Consider the following 19,183-nt stretch of genomic DNA (forward strand, 5'->3'; position numbering starts at 1 on the left):
CATCCAGAAACAGAGGAAACATTTAGCCAAGCTGGTCCTGGACATGGACTCTGCTCGCACACGGTGAGGGATGGACTGTTAACAGGCTGGGACCTGATGCTCTCTTCACTCTTCACATGCTCACGTTTAGAATAATGCTTAGACCGGCATGTTCCTTCCCTCATTGTGTGTGTCTCAAATCGCGCCCTAATCCCTATGTAGTGTGCACTACTGGTCAGAAGTAGTGCACTATATAGCGTGGAATAGGATGCCTTTTGGGATGCTGTCTGTGTGTGTTGGTGTTCCATCCCTCCTCCTAAACTCTTCTTCTGTCTCCTCCTTAAACCTGTAGGTTTCACCAGTCGTCCAAGTCCTCCAGTCACCCGAGCAACCTGCAGGCGGGCGGGGCCAAGGGGGAGGCCCTCAGAGAGGAGATGGAAGAGGCAGCCAATAGGATGGAGATCTGCAGGGTGAGTCACAGGGTTCTAGAGGTTCAGGCTCCTCCTCCTTCACCTACTGTATTCCACTGACCTCCCCCACACCATGAAACTGTATTAACCACTACAAGGTTACAGGCTGTATTAACCACTACAAGGTTACAGGCTGTATTAACCACTACAAGGTTACAGGCTGTATTAACCACTACAAGGTTATAGACTGTATTAACCACTACAAGGTTACAGACTGTATTAACCACTACAAGGTTACAGACTGTATTAACCACTACAAGGTTACAGACTGTATTAACCACTACAAGGTTACAGACTGTATTAACCACTACAAGGTTACAGACTGTATTAACCACTACAAGGTTACAGGCTGTATTAACCACTACAAGGTTACAGGCTGTATTAAGGTTACAGACTGTATTAACCACTACAAGGTTACAGGCTGTATTAAGGTTACAGACTGTATCCCAACCACTACAAGGTTACAGACTGTATTAACCACTACAAGGTTACAGACTGTATTAAGGTTACAGGCTGTATTAACCACTACAAGGTTACAGGCTGTATTAACCACTACAAGGTTACAGGCTGTATTAACCACTACAAGGTTACAGACTGTATTAACCACTACAAGGTTACAGACTGTATTAACCACTACAAGGTTACAGACTGTATTAACCACTACAAGGTTACAGACTGTATTAACCACTACAAGGTTACAGGCTGTATTAACCACTACAAGGTTACAGGCTGTATTAAGGTTACAGACTGTATTATTACAGGCTGTATTAACCACTACAAGGTTACAGGCTGTATTAACCACTACAAGGTTATAGACTGTATTAACCACTACAAGGTTACAGGCTGTATTAACCACTACAAGGTTACAGACTGTATTAAGGTTACAGACTGTATTAACCACTACAAGGTTACAGACTGTATTACTACAAGGTTACAGACTGTATTAAGTTACAGGCTGTATTAACCACTACAAGGTTACAGACTGTATTAAGGTTACAGGCTGTATTAACCACTACACGGTCACAGACTGTTACAAGGTTACAGACTGTATTAAGGTTATAGACTGTATTAACCACTAAAAGGTTATAGACTGTATTAACCACACAAGGTTACAGACTGTATTAAGGTTACAGGCTGTATTAACCACTACGGTTACAGGTATTTACAAGGACTGTATTAACCACTACAAGGTTACAGACTGTATTAACCACTACAAGGTTACAGATCAGGCTAAGGTTACAGACTGTATTACAGGTATTTACAGTTATAGACTGTATTAACCACTACAAGGTTACAGGCTGTATTAAGGTTACAGACTGTATTAACCACTACAAGGTTTAGACTGTATTAACCACTAGGTTACAGTTACAGGCTGTATTAACCACTCACAAGGTTACAGGCTGTATTAACCACTACAAGGTTACAGACTGTATTAACCACTACAAGGTTACAGACTGTATTAACCACTACAAGGTTACAGACTGTATTAACCACTACAAGGTTACAGGACTGTATTAACCACTACAAGGTTACTGTATTAAGGGCTGTATTAACCACTACAAGGTTACAGGCTGTATTAACCACTACAAGGTTATAGACTGTATTTACAGACTGTATTAAGGGCTGTATTAACCACTACAAGGTTACAGGCTGTGTACAAGGTTACAGGCATTAACCACTACAAGGTTACAGACTGTATTAACCACTACAAGGTTACAGACTGTATTAACCACTACAAGGTTACAGGCTGTATTGAGCAGGCTGTATTTTTGTATTAACCACTACAAGGTTACAGGCTGTATTAACCACTACAAGGTTACAGACTGTATTAACCACTGTTACAGGCTGTATTAACCACTAATTAAGGTTACAGACTGTATTTACAAGGTTACAGACTGTATTAACCACTACAAGGTTACAGGCTGTATTAACCACTACAAGGTTACAGGCTGTATTAAGGTTACAGACTGTATTAAGGTTACAGACTGTATTAACCACTACAAGGTTACAGGCTGTATTAACCACTACAAGGTTACAGACTGTAAGGTTAACCACTACAAGTTACAGGTTACAGGCTGTATTAACCACAAGGTTACAGACTGTATTAAGGTTACAGACTGTATTACAAGGTTACAGACTGTATTAACCACTTAAGTATATGTTACAGGCTGTATTAACCTACTACAAGGTTACAGACTGACTGTATTAACCACTACAAGGTTACAGGCTGTATTAAACTACACTGTATTAACCACTACAAGGTTACAGGCTGTATTAAGGTTACAGACTGTATTTAAGGTTACAGACTGTAGGTTATTAACCACTAAAAGGTTTACTGTATTAACCACTACAAGGTTACAGACTGTATTAACCACTACAAGGTTACAGGCTGTATTAACCACTACAAGGTTACAGGCTGTATTAACCACTACAAGGTTACAGACTGTATTAACCACTACAAGGTTACAGACTGTATTAGGTTACAGGCTGTATTTACAAGGTTACAGGCTGTATTAAGGTTACAGACTGTATTAACCACTACAAGGTTACAGGTTATAGGTATTAACCACTACAAGGTTACAGGCTGTATTAACCACTACAAGGTTACAGACTGTAACCACTACAGACTGTACAAGGTTAAGGTTACAGACAAGGTTACAGGCTGTATTAACCACTACAAGGTTACAGGCTGTATTAACCACTACAAGGTTACAGACTGTATTAACCACACAAGGTTACAGACAAGGTTACAGACTGTACAAGGTTACAGACTGTATTAACCACTACAAGGTTACAGGCTGTATTAACCACTACAAGGTTACAGACTGTATTTACAAGGTTATAGACTGTATTAACCACTACAAGGTTACAGGCTGTATTAACCACTACAGGTTACAGACTGTATTAACCACTACAAGGTTATAGACTGTAACCACTACAAGGTTACAGGCTGTATTAACCACTACAAGGTTACAGGCTGTATTAACCACTACAATGTTACAGGCTGTATTAACCACTACAAGGTTACAGACTGTATTAACCACTACAAGGTTACTGTATTAAGGTTACAGGCTGTATTAACCACCTCAAGGTTACAGACTGTATTAACCACTACAAGGTTACAGACTGTATTAACCACTACAAGGTTACAGGCTGTATTAACCAACAAGGTTACAGGCTGTATTAAGGTTACAGACTGTATCAAGGTTACAGACTGTATTAACCACTACAAGGTTACAGGCTGTATTAACCACTACAAGGTTACAGGCTGTATTAAGGTTACAGACTGTAGCCATTAAGGTTACAGACTGTATTAACCACTACAAGGTTACAGACTGTTATTAAACACTACAAGGTTACAGGCTGTATTAAGGTTACAGACTGTATTAACCACTACAAGGTTACAGACTGTATTAAGGTTACAGACTGTATTAACCACTACAAGGTTACAGGCTGTATTAGGTTACAGACTGTATTAAGGTTACAGACTGTATTAACTACTACACGGTTACAGACTGTATTAACCACTACAAGGTTACAGACTGTATTAACCACTACAAGGTTACAGGCTGTATTAACCACTACAAGGTTACAGGCTGTATTAACCACTACAAGGTTACAGACTGTATTAACCACTACAAGGTTACAGGCTGTATTAACCACTACAAGGTTACAGACTGTATTAACCACTTCAAGGTTACAGACTGTATTAACCACTACACGGTTACAGACTGTATTAAGGTTACAGACTGTATTAAGGTTACAGACTGTATTAACCACTACACGGTTACAGACTGTATTAACCACTACAAGGTTACAGACTGTATTAACCACTACAAGGTTACAGGCTGGTTACAGGCTGTATTAACCACTACACGGTTACAGACTGTATTAACCACTTCAAGGTTACAGGCTGTATTAAGGTTACAGACTGTATTAACCACTACACGGTTACAGACTGTATTAACCACTACAAGGTTACAGACTGTATTAACCACTACAAGGTTACAGACTGTATTAACCACTACAAGGTTACAGACTGTATTAAGACTACAAGGTTACAGGCTGTATTAACCACTACAAGGTTACAGACTGTATTAACCACTACAAGGTTACAGGCTGTATTAACCACTACAAGGTTATAGACTGTATTAACCACTACAAGGTTACAGGCTGTATTAACCACTACAAGGTAACAGACTGTATTAAGGTTACAGACTGTATTAACCACTACAAGGTTACAGACTGTATTAACCACTACAAGGTTACAGAGGTTACAGACTGTATTAACCACTACAAGGTTACAGACTGTATTAACCACTACAAGGTTACACTGTATTAACCACTACAAGGTTGCTAGACATTTAGGTTACAGGCTGTATTAAGGTTAAAGGTTGCAATAAGGTTAAAGGTAATTTTTTATTCTCTTTTCCAGGATCAACTATCAGCGGATATGTATAATTTTGTGGCCAAAGAAATAGACTATGCAAACTACTTTCAGACGGTCAGTACGTTTTCTGTATCATTGCATTGCCCTTCAGATGACACTGACTCCTTTTACAGTCAAATAGCTGAGCGGCTGTTTAAACCTCACCTTTTACCCCTCTGTCCCTTTGTGTCTCTCTGTCCTTCTGTCACCCTCTGTCCCTCTGTCTCCCTCTCTGCCCTGTGTCTCTGTCCCCCTCTCTGTCCCTCTGTGTCTCTCTGTCCTTCTGTCACCCTCTGTCCCTCTGTCCTGTCCCTGTGTCTCTGTCCCCTCTCTGTCCTTCTATGTCTCTCTGTCCCTCTGTCTCCCTCTCCTGTGTCTCTGTCCCCCTCTCTGTCCCCCTCTCTGTCCTTCTGAGTCTCTCGGTCTCCCTCTGTTTCCTTACGTGTCTCACTGGCCCCCTCTCTGTCCCTTCGTCTCTGTCCCTTCGTCTCTGTCCCCCTCTCTGTCCCTTTGTCTCTGTCCCCCTCTCTGTCCCTGTGTCTCTGTCCCCCTGTGTCTCTGTCTCCCTCTCCTTCCTGTCTCTGTCTCTGTCCCTGTGTCTCTGTCCCTGTGTCTTGTGTCCCCTCTCTGTCCCCGTCTCTGTCCCTGTGTCTCTGTGTGTCTCCCTGTAGCTCATAGAGATCCAGGCAGAATATCACAGGAAGTCTCTAGAGATCCTCCAGAGTGTCCTGCCCACCATTAAGGCTCACCAGGGTGAGTAATGTGTGTGTGAGAGAGAGAGAGCTCGTCCATGCCTGCACATGTACACATGCCTCGTGTGTCTAACTGTTGTATAATGTGTTGTCCTGCCACAGAGGCGTGGGTGGAGAAGCCTTCGTATGGCAAGGCCCTGGAGGAACACCTGACTATCAGCAGCAGAGAGATCGCCTTCCCCATCGAGGCCTGTGTCACAATGCTGCTGGAGTGTGGCATGCAGGAGGAGGTATAGGAAAAGATGAAGCCTGCTTTACACTAAGTTTCCCAGACCCAGTTGAAGCCTACTTAACACTAAGTATCCCAGACCCAGATTTTATTTTAATTTTACTTTATTTAACTAGTCAAGGTTAGGTTAAGGTTAAGAACAAAACAACAAATTCTTATTTTCAATGACGGCCTAGGAACAGGGAGTTAACTGCCTGTTCAGGGGCAGAACGACAGATTTGTACCTTGTCAGCTCAGGGGTTTCAACTTGCAACCTTCCGGTTACTAGTCCAACACTCTAACCACTAGGCTACCCTGCCGACCCAGATGAAGCCTACTTAACACTAAGTTTCCCAGACCCAGGTGAAGCCTACTTAACACTAAGTTTCCCAGACCCAGTTGAAGCCTACTTAACACTAAGTTTCCCAGACCCAGATGAAGCCTACTTAACACTAAGTTTCCCAGACCCAGATGAAGCCTACTTAACACTACTAAGTTTCCCAGACCCAGATGAAGCCTAATTAACACTACTAAGTTTCCCAGACCCAGATGAAGCCTAATTAACACTACTCAGTTTCCCAGACCCAGATGAAGCCTAATTAACACTACTCAGTTTCCCAGACCCAGATGAAGCCTAATTAACACTACTAAGTTTCCCAGACCCAGATGAAGCCTAATTAACACTACTAAGTTTCCCAGACCCAGATGAAGCCTACTTAACACTAAGTTTCCCAGACCCAGATGAAGCCTACTTAACACTAAGTTTCCCAGACCCAGATGAAGCCTACTTAACACTAAGTTTCCCAGACCCAGATGAAGCCTACTTAACAATACGTTTCCCAGACCCAGATGAAGCCTACTTAACAATAAGTTTCCCAGACCCAGATGAAGCCTACTTAACACTACTAAGTTTCCCAGACCCAGATGAAGCCTAATTAACACTACTAAGTTTCCCAGACCCAGATGAAGCCTAATTGACACTACTAAGTTTCCCAGACCCAGATGAAGCCTAATTAACACTACTAAGTTTCCCAGACCCAGATGAAGCCTAATTAACACTACTAAGTTTCCCAGACCCAGATGAAGCCTAATTAACACTACTAAGTTTCCCAGACCCAGATGAAGCCTACGTAACACTACTAAGTTTCCCAGACCCAGATGAAGCCTAATTAACACTACTAAGTTTCCCAGACCCAGATGAAGCCTAATTAACACTACTAAGTTTCCCAGACCCAGATGAAGCCTAATTAACACTAACTTTCCCAGACCCAGATGAAGCCTACTTAACACTACTAAGTTTCCCAGACCCAGATGAAGCCTAATTAACACTAACTTTCCCAGACCCAGATGAAGCCTAATTAACACTACTAAGTTTCCCAGACCCAGATGAAGCCTAATTAACACTAACTTTCCCAGACCCAGATGAAGCCTAATTAACACTACTAAGTTTCCCAGACCCAGATAAAGCCTACTTAACACTACTAAGTTTCCCAGACTCAGATGAAGGCCACTTAATACAAAGTTTCCCAGACCCAGGTGAAGCCCACTTAATACTAAGTTTCCCAGACCCAGATGAAGCCTAATTAACACTACTAAACATTCTGATTACAGAGTAGCGTTAATATAGGATTTAGCCGCTAGAGAGTGTTTATTGTAGACAAAGTTACAGTATGTACTAGATTTATATTTCACTATTTATCTCTATGATGACCCTGCTCTGACTCCCTGTCTTCCTGACTCCCTGTCTTCCTGACTCCCTGTCTTCCTGATCCCCTGTCTTCCTGTCTTCCTGACTCCCTGTCTTCCTGATCCCCTGACTCCCTGTCTTCCTGACTCCCTGTCTTCCTGACTCCCTGTCTTCATGACCCCTGTCTTCCTGACTCCCTGTCTTCCTGACTCCCTGACTCCCTGTCTTCCTGTCTTCCTGACTCCCTGTCTTCCTGACTCCCTGTCTTCCTGTCTTCCTGACTCCCTGACTCCCTGACTCCCTGTCTTCCTGACTCCCTGTCTTCCTGACTCCCTGTCTTCCTGACTCCCTGACTCCCTGACTCCCTGTATTCCTGACTCCCTGACTCCCTGTCTTCCTGACTCCCTGTCTTCCTGTCTCCCTGACTCCCTGTCTTCCTGACTCCCTGTCTTCCTGTCTTCCTGACTCCCTGTCTTCCTGACTCCCTGACTTCCTGTCTTCCTGACTCCCTGTCTTCCTGACTCCCTGTCTTCCTGACTCCCTGTCTCCCTGACTCCCTGTCTTCCTGACTCCCTGTCTTCCTGACTCCCTGTCTCCCTGACTCCCTGTCTTCCTGACTCCCTGTCTTCCTGACTCCCTGTCTCCCTGACTCCCTGTCTTCCTGACTCCCTGTCTTCCTGACTCCCTGTCTCCCTGTCTTCCTGACTCCCTGTCTCCCTGACTCCCTGTCTTCCTGACTCCCTGTCTTCCTGACTCCCTGTCTTCCTGACTCCCTGTCTTCCTGTCTTCCTGACTCCCTGTGTGTGTGGGGTCTGTTCAGAGTGACTCCCTGTCTTCCTGACTCCCTGTGTGTGTGGGGTCTGTTCAGAGTGACTCCCTGTCTTCCTGACTCCCTGTCTTCCTGACTCCCTGTCTTCCTGACTTCCTGTCTTCCTGACTCCCTGTCTTCCTGACTCCCTGTCTTCCTGACTCCCTGTCTTCCTGTCTCCCTGTCTTCTTGACTCCCTGTCTTCCTGACTCCCTGTCTTCCTGTCTTCCTGACTCCCTGTCTTTCTGACTTCCTGTCTTCCTGACTCCCTGTCTTCCTGACTCCCTGACTCCCTGACTCCCTGTCTTCCTGACTCCCTGTCTTCCTGACTCCCTGTCTTCCTGACTCCCTGTCTTCCTGACTCCCTGACTCCCTGTCTTCCTGACTCCCTGTCTTCCTGACTCCCTGACTCCCTGTCTTCCTGACTCCCTGTCTTCCTGACTCCCTGTCTTCCTGACTCCCTGACTCCCTGACTCCCTGACTCCCTGTCTTCCTGACTCCCTGTCTTCCTGACTCCCTGACTCCCGTCTTCCTGACCCCCTGACTCCCTGTCTTCCTGTCTTCCTGACTCCCTGTCTTCCTGACTCCCTGTCTTCCTGACTCCCTGTCTTCCTGACTCCCTGTCTTCCTGTCTTCCTGACTCCCTGTCTTCCTGACTCCCTGTCTTCCTGACTCCCTGTCTTCCTGACTCCCTGTCTTCCTGACTCCCTGTCTTCCTGATCCCCTGACTCCCTGTCTTCCTGACTCCCTGTCTTCCTGACTCCCTGTCTTCCTGACTCCCTGTCTTCCTGACTCCCTGTCTTCCTGTCTTCCTGACTCCCTGTCTTCCTGACTCCCTGTCTCCCTGACTCCCTGTCTTCCTGTCTTCCTGACTCCCTGTCTTCCTGACTCCCTGTCTTCCTGACTCCCTGTCTCCCTGACTCCCTGTCTTCCTGTCTTCCTGACTTCCTGTCTTCCTGACTCCCTGTCTTCCTGACTCCCTGTGTGTGTAGGGTCTGTTCAGAGTGACTCCCTGACTCCCTGTCTTCCTGACTCCCTGTGTGTGTGGGGTCTGTTCAGAGTGACTCCCTGTCTTCCTGACTCCCTGTCTCCCTGACTCCCTGTGTGTGTGGGGTCTGTTCAGAGTGACTCCCTGTCTTCCTGACTTCCTGTCTTCCTGACTCCCTGTGTGTGTGGGGTCTGTTCAGAGTGACTCCCTGTCTTCCTGACTCCCTGTCTTCCTGACTCCCTGTGTGTGTAGTGTCTGTTCAGAGTGACTCCCTGACTCCCTGTCTTCCTGACTTCCTGTCTTCCTGACTCCCTGTGTGTGTAGGGTCTGTTCAGAGTTGCTCCCTCGGCCTCCAAGCTGAAGAAGCTGAAGGCCTCCCTGGACTGTGGTGTTATGGACGTACAGGAGTATTCAGCTGACCCCCACGCCATCGCAGGTTGCCTTACACACCCACACACACAGACAGACACACCCACCCACACACAGTATATGAAAACACTTAAATACACTCCCATGCATAGTATTTGAAATAAGTATTTAAAAATACCCTCAAATATAATTTGATAGACTATTTCGTTTTTACAAATAACCATTAAAATACTCAACATTTAAAAAAGTATTTAAAATACTACAGTGTACAGATAAATAAATGCATCATGTAAAGTGTTGGTCCCATGTTTCATGAGCTGAAATAAAAGATCCCAGAAATGTTCTACACGCACAAAAAACATATTTTTCTCAAATTAGTGAACATTTCTCCTTTGTCAAGATAATCCATCCACCTGACAGGTGTGGCGTATAATGAAGATTATTAAACAGCATGATCGTTACACAGGTGCACCTTGTGCTGGGAGCAATAAAAGGTCACTCTAAAATGTGCAGTTTTGTAACACAACACAATGCCACAGATGTCTAAAATTTCGAGTGAGTGTGCAATTGGCATGCTAACTGCAGGAATGTCCACCAGAGAATTGAATGTTAGTTTCTCTATCATAAGCCGCCCTCCAATAGCGTTTTAGAGAATTTGGAAATATGTCCAACCGGACACAAGACCATTTGTACGCCGTTGTGTGGGCGAGCAGTTTGCTGATGTCAACGTTGTGAACAGAGGTCCCCATGGTGACGGAGGGGTTATGGTATGGTGTTTGCTGATGTAAACGTTGTGAACAGAGGTCCCCATGGTGACGGTGGGGTTATGGTATGGTGTTTGCTGATGTCAACGTTGTGAACAGAGGTCCCCATGGTGACGGAGGGGTTATGGTATGGTGTTTGCTGATGTCAACGTTGTGAACAGAGGTCCCCATGGTGACGGAGGGGTTATGGTATGGTGTTTGCTGATGTCAACGTTGTGAACAGAGTGGCCCATGGTGGTGGAGGGGTTATGGTATGGTGTTTGCTGATGTCAACGTTGTGAACAGAGGTCCCCATGGTGGTGGAGGGGTTATGGTATGGTGTTTGCTGATGTCAACGTTGTGAACAGAGGTCCCCATGGTGACGGAGGGGTTATGGTATGGTGTTTACTGATGTCAACGTTGTGAACAGAGTGGCTCATGGTGGTGGAGGGGTTATGGTATGGTGTTTGCTGATGTCAACGTTGTGAACAGAGGTCCCCATGGTGACGGTGGGGTTATGGTATGGTGTTTGCTGATGTAAACGTTGTGAACAGAGGTCCCCATGGTGACGGAGGGGTTATGGTATGGTGTTTGCTGATGTCAACGTTGTGAACAGAGGTCCCCATGGTGACGGAGGGGTTATGGTATGGTGTTTGCTGATGTCAACGTTGTGAACAGAGGTCCCCATGGTGACGGAGGGGTTATGGTATGGTGTTTGCTGATGTCAACGTTGTGAACAGAGGTCCCCATGGTGACGGAGGGGTTATGGTATGGTGTTTGCTGATGTCAACGTTGTGAACAGAGGTCCCCATGGTGACGGTGGGGTTATGGTATGGTGTTTGCTGATGTCAACGTTGTGAACAGAGTGGCTCATGGTGGTGGAGGGGTTATGGTATGGTGTTTACTGATGTCAACGTTGTGAACAGAGGTCCCCATGGTGACGGAGGGGTTATGGTATGGTGTTTGCTGATGTCAACGTTGTGAACAGAGTGGCTCATGGTGGTGGAGGGGTTATGGTATGGTGTTTACTGATGTCAACGTTGTGAACAGAGGTCCCCATGGTGACGGAGGGGTTATGGTATGGTGTTTACTGATGTCAACGTTGTGAACAGAGGTCCCCATGGTGACGGAGGGGTTATGGTATGGTGTTTACTGATGTCAACGTTAGAACAGAGGTCCCCATGGTGACGGAGGGGTTATGGTATGGTGTTTGCTGATGTCAACGTTGTGAACAGAGGTCCCCATGGTGACGGAGGGGTTATGGTATGGTGTTTACTGATGTAAACGTTGTGAACAGAGGTCCCCATGGTGACGGAGGGGTTATGGTATGGTGTTTACTGATGTCAACGTTGTGAACAGAGGTCCCCATGGTGACGGAGGGGTTATGGTATGGTGTTTGCTGATGTAAACGTTGTGAACAGAGTGGCCCATGGTGGTGGAGGGGTTATGGTATGGTGTTTACTGATGTAAACGTTGTGAACAGAGTGGCTCATGGTGGTGGTGGGGTTATGGTATGGTGTTTGCTGATGTCAACGTTGTGAACAGAGGTCCCCATGGTGACGGTGGGGTTATGGTATGGTGTTTACTGATGTAAACGTTGTGAACAGAGTGGCTCATGGTGGTGGAGGGGTTATGGTATGGTGTTTGCTGATGTCAACGTTGTGAACAGAGGTCCCCATGGTGACGGTGGGGTTATGATATGGTGTTTACTGATGTCAACGTTAGAACAGAGGTCCCCATGGTGACGGAGGGGTTATGGTATGGTGTTTACTGATGTCAACGTTGTGAACAGAGGTCCCCATGGTGGTGGAGGGGTTATGGTATGGTGTTTACTGATGTCAACGTTGTGAACAGAGGTCCCCATGGTGACGGAGGGGTTATGGTATGGTGTTTGCTGATGTAAACGTTAGAACAGAGGTCCCCATGGTGACGGAGGGGTTATGGTATGGTGTTTACTGATGTCAACGTTGTGAACAGAGGTCCCCATGGTGGTGGAGGGGTTATGGTATGGTGTTTGCTGATGTCAACGTTGTGAACAGAGGTCCCCATGGTGACGGAGGGGTTATGGTATGGTGTTTGCTGATGTCAACGTTGTGAACAGAGGTCCCCATGGTGACGGAGGGGTTATGGTATGGTGTTTACTGATGTCAACGTTGTGAACAGAGGTCCCCATGGTGACGGAGGGGTTATGGTATGGTGTTTACTGATGTCAACGTTGTGAACAGAGGTCCCCATGGTGACGGAGGGGTTATGGTATGGTGTTTGCTGATGTCAACGTTGTGAACAGAGGTCCCCATGGTGACGGTGGGGTTATGGTATGGGCAGACATAAGCTACGGACAACGAACACTATTGCATTTTACCCATAGCAATTTGAATGCACAGAGATACCGTGACAAGATCCTGAGGCCCATTGTCATGCCATTCATCCAACCACCATCACCTCATGTTTCAGCATGATAATGCACAGCCCCATGTCGCAAGGATCTGTACACAATTCTGAAAATGTCCCAGTTCTTCCATGGCCTGAGTACTAACCAGACATGTCACCCACTGAGTACCCACTGAGTACTAACCAGACATGTCACCCACTGAGTACCCACTGAGTACTAACCAGACATGTCACCCACTGAGTACCCACTGAGTACCCACTGAGTACTAACCAGACATGTCACCCACTGAGTACCCACTGAGTACTAACCAGACATGTCACCCACTGAGTACCCACTGAGTACTAACCAGACATGTCACCCACTGAGTACCCACTGAGTACTAACCAGACATGTCACCCACTGAGTACCCACTGAGTACTAACCAGACATGTCACCCACTGAGTACCCACTGAGTACTAACCAGACATGTCACCCACTGAACATGTTTGTGATGCTCTGGATTGACATCTACGACAGCGTGTTCTAGTTCCTGACAATATCCAGCAACTTTGCACAGCCATTGAAGAGAAGTGGGACAATATTCCACAGGGCACAACCAACAGCCTGATCAACTCTATGTGAAGGAGATGTGTCGCAATGCATGAGGCAAATGGTCCCACCAGATACTGACTGGTTTTCTGATCCGCTCCCCCAAGGTATCTGTGACCAACAGATGCATATCTGTATTCCCAGTCATGTGACATCCACAGATTAGGGCCTAATAAATGTATTTAAATTGACCGATTTCCTCATATTAACTGTAACTCAGTAAAATCTTTGAAATGATTGCAGGTTACGTTTATATTTTTGTTCAGTATAGATATTTAAATACACAGGTATTTGAACCCAGGTCTGACACGCACACGCACACACCATCGCAGATGAATTCACACCCCTGCACACCCTCTTACCTCTCTCTCTCTCTCTCTCTCTGGCTCAGGCTCTGGTCTCCATAACAACGAGCTTTTAGCGAGCTCCATTGTCTATATATAACCATTAGATATAACTCTGCTTCCAGGAGATTCTCGCCTCCAGAAATACATACATCCATGTTCAGGTCAACACAATCAACGCTTCTTGTGTTTGTGGAAGACTGTTGTCTTTCACACCTTGTTGCCTATTTCCTTTACACCTTGTTGCCTATTTCCTTTACACCTTGTTGCCTATTTCCTTTACACCTTGTTGCCTATTTCCTTTACACCTTGTTGCCTATTTCCTTTACACCTTGTTGCCTATTTCCTTTACACCTTGTTGCCTATTTCCTTTACACCTTGTTGCCTATTTCCTTTACACCTTGTTGCCTATTTCCTTTACACCTTGTTGCCTATTTCCTTTACACCTTGTTGCCTATTTCCTTTACACCTTGTTGCCTATTTCCTTTACACCTTGTTGCCTATTTCCTTTACACCTTGTTGCCTATTTCCTTTACACCTTGTTGCCTATTTCCTTTACACCTTGTTGCCTATTTCCTTTACACCTTGTTGCCTATTTCCTTTACACCTTGTTGCCTATTTCCTTTACACCTTGTTGCCTATTTCCTTTACACCTTGTTGCCTATTTCCTTTACACCTTGTTGCCCTTTACACCTTGTTGCCTATTTCCTTTACACCTTGTTGCCTATTTCCTTTACACCTTGTTGCCTATTTCCTTTACACCTTGTTGCCTATTTCCTTTACACCTTGTTGCCTATTTCCTTTACACCTTGTTGCCTATTTCCTTTACACCTTGTTGCCTATTTCCTTTACACCTTGTTGCCTATTTCCTTGTTGCCTATTTCCTTTACACCTTGTTGCCTATTTCCTTGTTGCCTATTTCCTTTACACCTTGTTACCTATTTCCTTTACACCTTGTTGCCTATTTCCTTTACACCTTGTTGCCTATTTCCTTTACACCTTGTTGCCTATTTCCTTTACACCTTGTTGCCTATTTCCTTTACACCTTGTTGCCTATTTCCTTTACACCTTGTTGCCTATTTCCTTTACACCTTGTTGCCTATTTCCTTTACACCTTGTTGCCTATTTCCTTGTTGCCTATTTCCTTTACACCTTGTTGCCTAGTTCCTTGTTGCCTATTTCCTTTACACCTTGTTACCTATTTCCTTTACACCTTGTTGCCTATTTCCTTTACACCTTGTTGCCTATTTCCTTTACACCTTGTTGCCTATTTCCTTTACACCTTGTTGCCTATTTCCTTTACACCTGGTTGCCTATTTCCTTTACACCTTGTTGCCTATTTCCTTTACACCTTGTTGCCTATTTCCTTTACACCTTGTTGCCTATTTCCTTTACACCTTGTTGCCTATTTCCTTTACACCTTGTTGCCTATTTCCTTTACACCTTGTTGCCTATTTCCTTTACACCTTGTTGCCTATTTCCTTTACACCTTGTTGCCTATTTCCTTGTTGCCTATTTCCTTTACACCTTGTTGCCTATTTCCTTGTTGCCTATTTCCTTTACACCTTGTTACCTATTTCCTTTACACCTTGTTGCCTATTTCCTTTACACCTTGTTGCCTATTTCCTTTACACCTTGTTGCCTATTTCCTTTACACCTTGTTGCCTATTTCCTTTACACCTTGTTGCCTATTTCCTTTACACCTTGTTGCCTATTTCCTTTACACCTTGTTGCCTATTTCCTTTACACCTTGTTGCCTATTTCCTTTACACCTTGTTGCCTATTTCCTTTACACCTTGTTGCCTATTTCCTTTACACCTTGTTGCCTATTTCCTTTACACCTTGTTGCCTATTTCCTTGTTGCCTATTTCCTTTACACCTTGTTGCCTATTTCCTTGTTGCCTATTTCCTTTACACCTTGTTACCTATTTCCTTTACACCTTGTTGCCTATTTCCTTTACACCTTGTTGCCTATTTCCTTTACACCTTGTTGCCTATTTCCTTTACACCTTGTTGCCTATTTCCTTTACACCTTGTTGCCTATTTCCTTTACACCTTGTTGCCTATTTCCTTTACACCTTGTTGCCTATTTCCTTTACACCTTGTTGCCTATTTCCTTTACACCTTGTTGCCTATTTCCTTTACACCTTGTTGCCTATTTCCTTTACACCTTGTTGCCTATTTCCTTGTTGCCTATTTCCTTTACACCTTGTTACCTATTTCCTTTACACCTTGTTGCCTATTTCCTTTACACCTTGTTGCCTATTTCCTTTACACCTTGTTGCCTATTTCCTTTACACCTTGTTGCCTATTTCCTTTACACCTTGTTGCCTATTTCCTTTACACCTTGTTGCCTATTTCCTTTACACCTTGTTGCCTATTTCCTTTACACCTTGTTGCCTATTTCCTTTACACCTTGTTGCCTATTTCATTGTTGCCTATTTCCTTTACACCTTGTTGCCTATTTCCTTGTTGCCTATTTCCTTTACACCTTGTTACCTATTTCCTTTACACCTTGTTGCCTATTTCCTTTACACCTTGTTGCCTATTTCCTTTACACCTTGTTGCCTATTTCCTTGTTGCCTATTTCCTAACATCCTCTTCCTCCAGTGAGCTGGTTTGTGTCCCAAATGACATCATATTCCCTATTTAGTGCACTACTGTTGACCAGGACCCATATGTTTCTGGTCAAAAGTAGTGCACTATATGGGAAATAGGGGCCCTGGTCAAAATTAGTGCACTATATAGGGAATAGGGGCCCTGGTCAAAATTTGTGCTCTATATAGGGAATAGGGGCCCTGGTCAAAAGTTGTACTCTATATAGGGAAAAGGGGCCCGGGTCAAAATTTGTACTCTATATAGGGAATAGGGGCCCTGGTCTAAAGTAGTGCTCTACATAGGGAATAGGGGCCCTGGTCTAAAGTAGTGCTCTATATAGGGATTAGGGGAAGGTCATCGTGAATTGCTTTGAGAGGCTGGTCATGGCCCACATTAAGGCCGGCATGCCAGGCACACTGGACCCAGTCCAGTTTTAATAGCGCTCCAACAGAACCGAGGAAGATGCCATTTCCATCACTATTCACGCGGCCGTAACACATCTGGACAAGAGGAACACCTGTGTGAGAATGCTGTTCCTTAACTACAGTTCAGCATTCAACACTATTGTTCCCTCCGAGCTCGACACCAAGCTCAGAGCGTCCTCAGTCCTCTGCTGTACTTCCTGTTCACCCACGACCACGTGGCTTTGCAAGACACCAACTCCATCATCTAGTTTGCTGACGGCACAGCGGCTGTAGGCCTGATAACCAATAACGATGAGTCAGCCAATAGGGAGGAGCTAAGTGAACTGACATTATGGTGCCAGGACAACACCCTCCACATCAGCAAAACTAATTAGTTTATTGTTGAACTTCAGGAAGTAGAGGAGGGAACCAGCTCCGATCCACATCGACAGGACTGTAGTGGAGGGAACCAGCTCCGATCCACATCGACAGGACTGTAGTGGAGGGAACCAGCTCCGATCCACATCAACAGGACTGTAGTGGAGAGGGTCAGCAGTTTGAGTTCCACTGTGTCCCCATCAGAGGACTGGACATGGACCAACACCACCAGGAAGTAGAGGAGGGAACATGCAGGACTGTAGTGGAGAGGGTCAGCAGTTTGAGTTCCTCTGTGTCCCCATCAGAGGACTGGACATGGACCAACACCACCAGGAAGTAGAGGAGGGAACATGCAGGACTGTAGTGGAGAGGGTCAGCAGTTTGAGTTCCTCTGTGTCCCCATCAGAGGACTGGACATGGACCAACACCACCAGGAAGTAGAGGAGGGAACATGCAGGACTGTAGTGGAGAGGGTCAGCAGTTTGAGTTCCTCTGTGTCTCCATCAGAGGACTGGACCAACAACACCACCAGGAAGTAGAGGAGGGAACATGCAGGACTGTAGTGGAGAGGGTCAGCAGTTTGAGTTCCTCTGTGTCCCCATCAGAGGACTGGACCAACAACACCACCAGGAAGTAGAGGAGGGAACATGCAGGACTGTAGTGGAGAGGGTCAGCAGTTTGAGTTCCTCTGTGTCCCCATCAGAGGACTGGACCAACAACACCACCAGGAAGTAGAGGAGGGAACATGCAGGACTGTAGTGGAGAGGGTCAGCAGTTTGAGTTCCTCTGTGTCCCCATCAGAGGACTGGACATGGACCAACACCACCAGGAAGTAGAGGAGGGAACATGCAGGACTGTAGTGGAGAGGGTCAGCAGTTTGAGTTCCTCTGTGTCCCCATCAGAGGACTGGACATGGACCAACACCACCAGGAAGTAGAGGAGGGAACATGCAGGACTGTAGTGGAGAGGGTCAGCAGTTTGAGTTCCTCTGCGTCCCCATCAGAGGACTGGACATGGACCAACACCACCAGGAAGTAGAGGAGGGAACATGCAGGACTGTAGTGGAGAGGGTCAGCAGTTTGAGTTCCTCTGTGTCTCCATCAGAGGACTGGACATGGACCAACACCACCAGGAAGTAGAGGAGGGAACATGCAGGACTGTAGTGGAGAGGGTCAGCAGTTTGAGTTCCTCTGTGTCTCCATCAGAGGACTGGACATGGACCAACACCACCAGGAAGTAGAGGAGGGAACATGCAGGACTGTAGTGGAGAGGGTCAGCAGTTTGAGTTCCTCTGTGTCCCCATCAGAGGACTGGACATGGACCAACACCACCAGGAAGTAGAGGAGGGAACATGCAGGACTGTAGTGGAGAGGGTCAGCAGTTTGAGTTCCTCTGTGTCCCCATCAGAGGACTGGACCAACAACACCACCAGGAAGTAGAGGAGGGAACATGCAGGACTGTAGTGGAGAGGGTCAGCAGTTTGAGTTCCTCTGCGTCCCCATCAGAGGACTGGACCAACAACACCACCAGGAAGTAGAGGAGGGAACATGCAGGACTGTAGTGGAGAGGGTCAGCAGTTTGAGTTCCTCTGTGTCCCCATCAGAGGACTGGACCAACAACACCACCAGGAAGTAGAGGAGGGAACATGCAGGACTGTAGTGGAGAGGGTCAGCAGTTTGAGTTCCTCTGTGTCCCCATCAGAGGACTGGACCAACAACACCACCCCGGTTGTCAAGAGGCTGCGACTGCGTCTTAACTTCCAAAGGCGGCTGAAGAAATTTGACATGTCACCTCGGGTCCTCTCCAAATACTACTGCTGCACCGTGGAGAGTGTTCTGACCGGCTGCATCACGGCCTGGTACGGGAACGGCTCAGTCCACAACCACAAGGCCCAGTACATCACCGTGCTCCCACCCATCCAGGACATCTACTAGAAACTGCTCTGATTCTCAGCGCATTAGCACACACACACACACACACACACACACACACACACACACACACACACACACACACACACACACACACACACACACACACACACAC

General features: G+C 45.8%; 1 protein-coding gene and 1 long non-coding RNA gene across 12 annotated transcripts; both read left to right on the forward strand.

The window, feature by feature from the left end:
- The first annotated feature begins 6 nt into the window (after positions 1–6).
- On the forward strand, positions 7–9,849 carry LOC127922713 (rho GTPase-activating protein 44-like). The gene is made up of 6 exons (XM_052506594.1): positions 7–63; positions 332–449; positions 4,885–4,953; positions 5,550–5,631; positions 5,733–5,860; positions 9,646–9,849. Exons 1-6 carry the CDS (start codon positions 44–46, stop codon positions 9,847–9,849), a joined length of 621 nt encoding a protein of 206 aa, XP_052362554.1. The 5' UTR covers positions 7–43.
- Positions 9,850–10,407: 558 nt separating this feature from the next.
- On the forward strand, positions 10,408–12,787 carry LOC127922714 (uncharacterized). Of its 11 annotated transcripts, none has more exons than XR_008112018.1 (7): positions 10,408–10,493; positions 10,680–10,803; positions 10,866–11,051; positions 11,300–11,485; positions 11,609–11,732; positions 11,981–12,104; positions 12,351–12,732. It is a non-coding gene; the product is annotated as an uncharacterized LOC127922714 (long non-coding RNA). The 11 variants fall into 11 exon arrangements; XR_008112014.1 differs by adding an exon at positions 12,166–12,289 and having other exon boundaries at positions 10,409–10,803; positions 12,413–12,732; XR_008112010.1 differs by having other exon boundaries at positions 10,409–10,803; positions 12,351–12,787.
- The last annotated feature ends 6,396 nt before the right edge of the window (positions 12,788–19,183 follow it).

This window comes from Oncorhynchus keta, unplaced genomic scaffold (genome assembly GCF_023373465.1).
Source record: "Oncorhynchus keta strain PuntledgeMale-10-30-2019 unplaced genomic scaffold, Oket_V2 Un_contig_2679_pilon_pilon, whole genome shotgun sequence".
NCBI classification, from domain to species: Eukaryota; Metazoa; Chordata; class Actinopteri; order Salmoniformes; family Salmonidae; genus Oncorhynchus; species Oncorhynchus keta.

Coding starts and splice junctions, on each gene's coding strand:
- LOC127922713 (XM_052506594.1), top strand. CDS start 44: ATGGACTCTGCTCGCACACG. Junction 4,954..5,549: donor ATGCAAACTACTTTCAGACG/GTCAGTACGTTT, acceptor GTCTCCCTGTAG/CTCATAGAGATCCAGGCAGA. Junction 5,632..5,732: donor CACCATTAAGGCTCACCAGG/GTGAGTAATGTG, acceptor GTCCTGCCACAG/AGGCGTGGGTGGAGAAGCCT.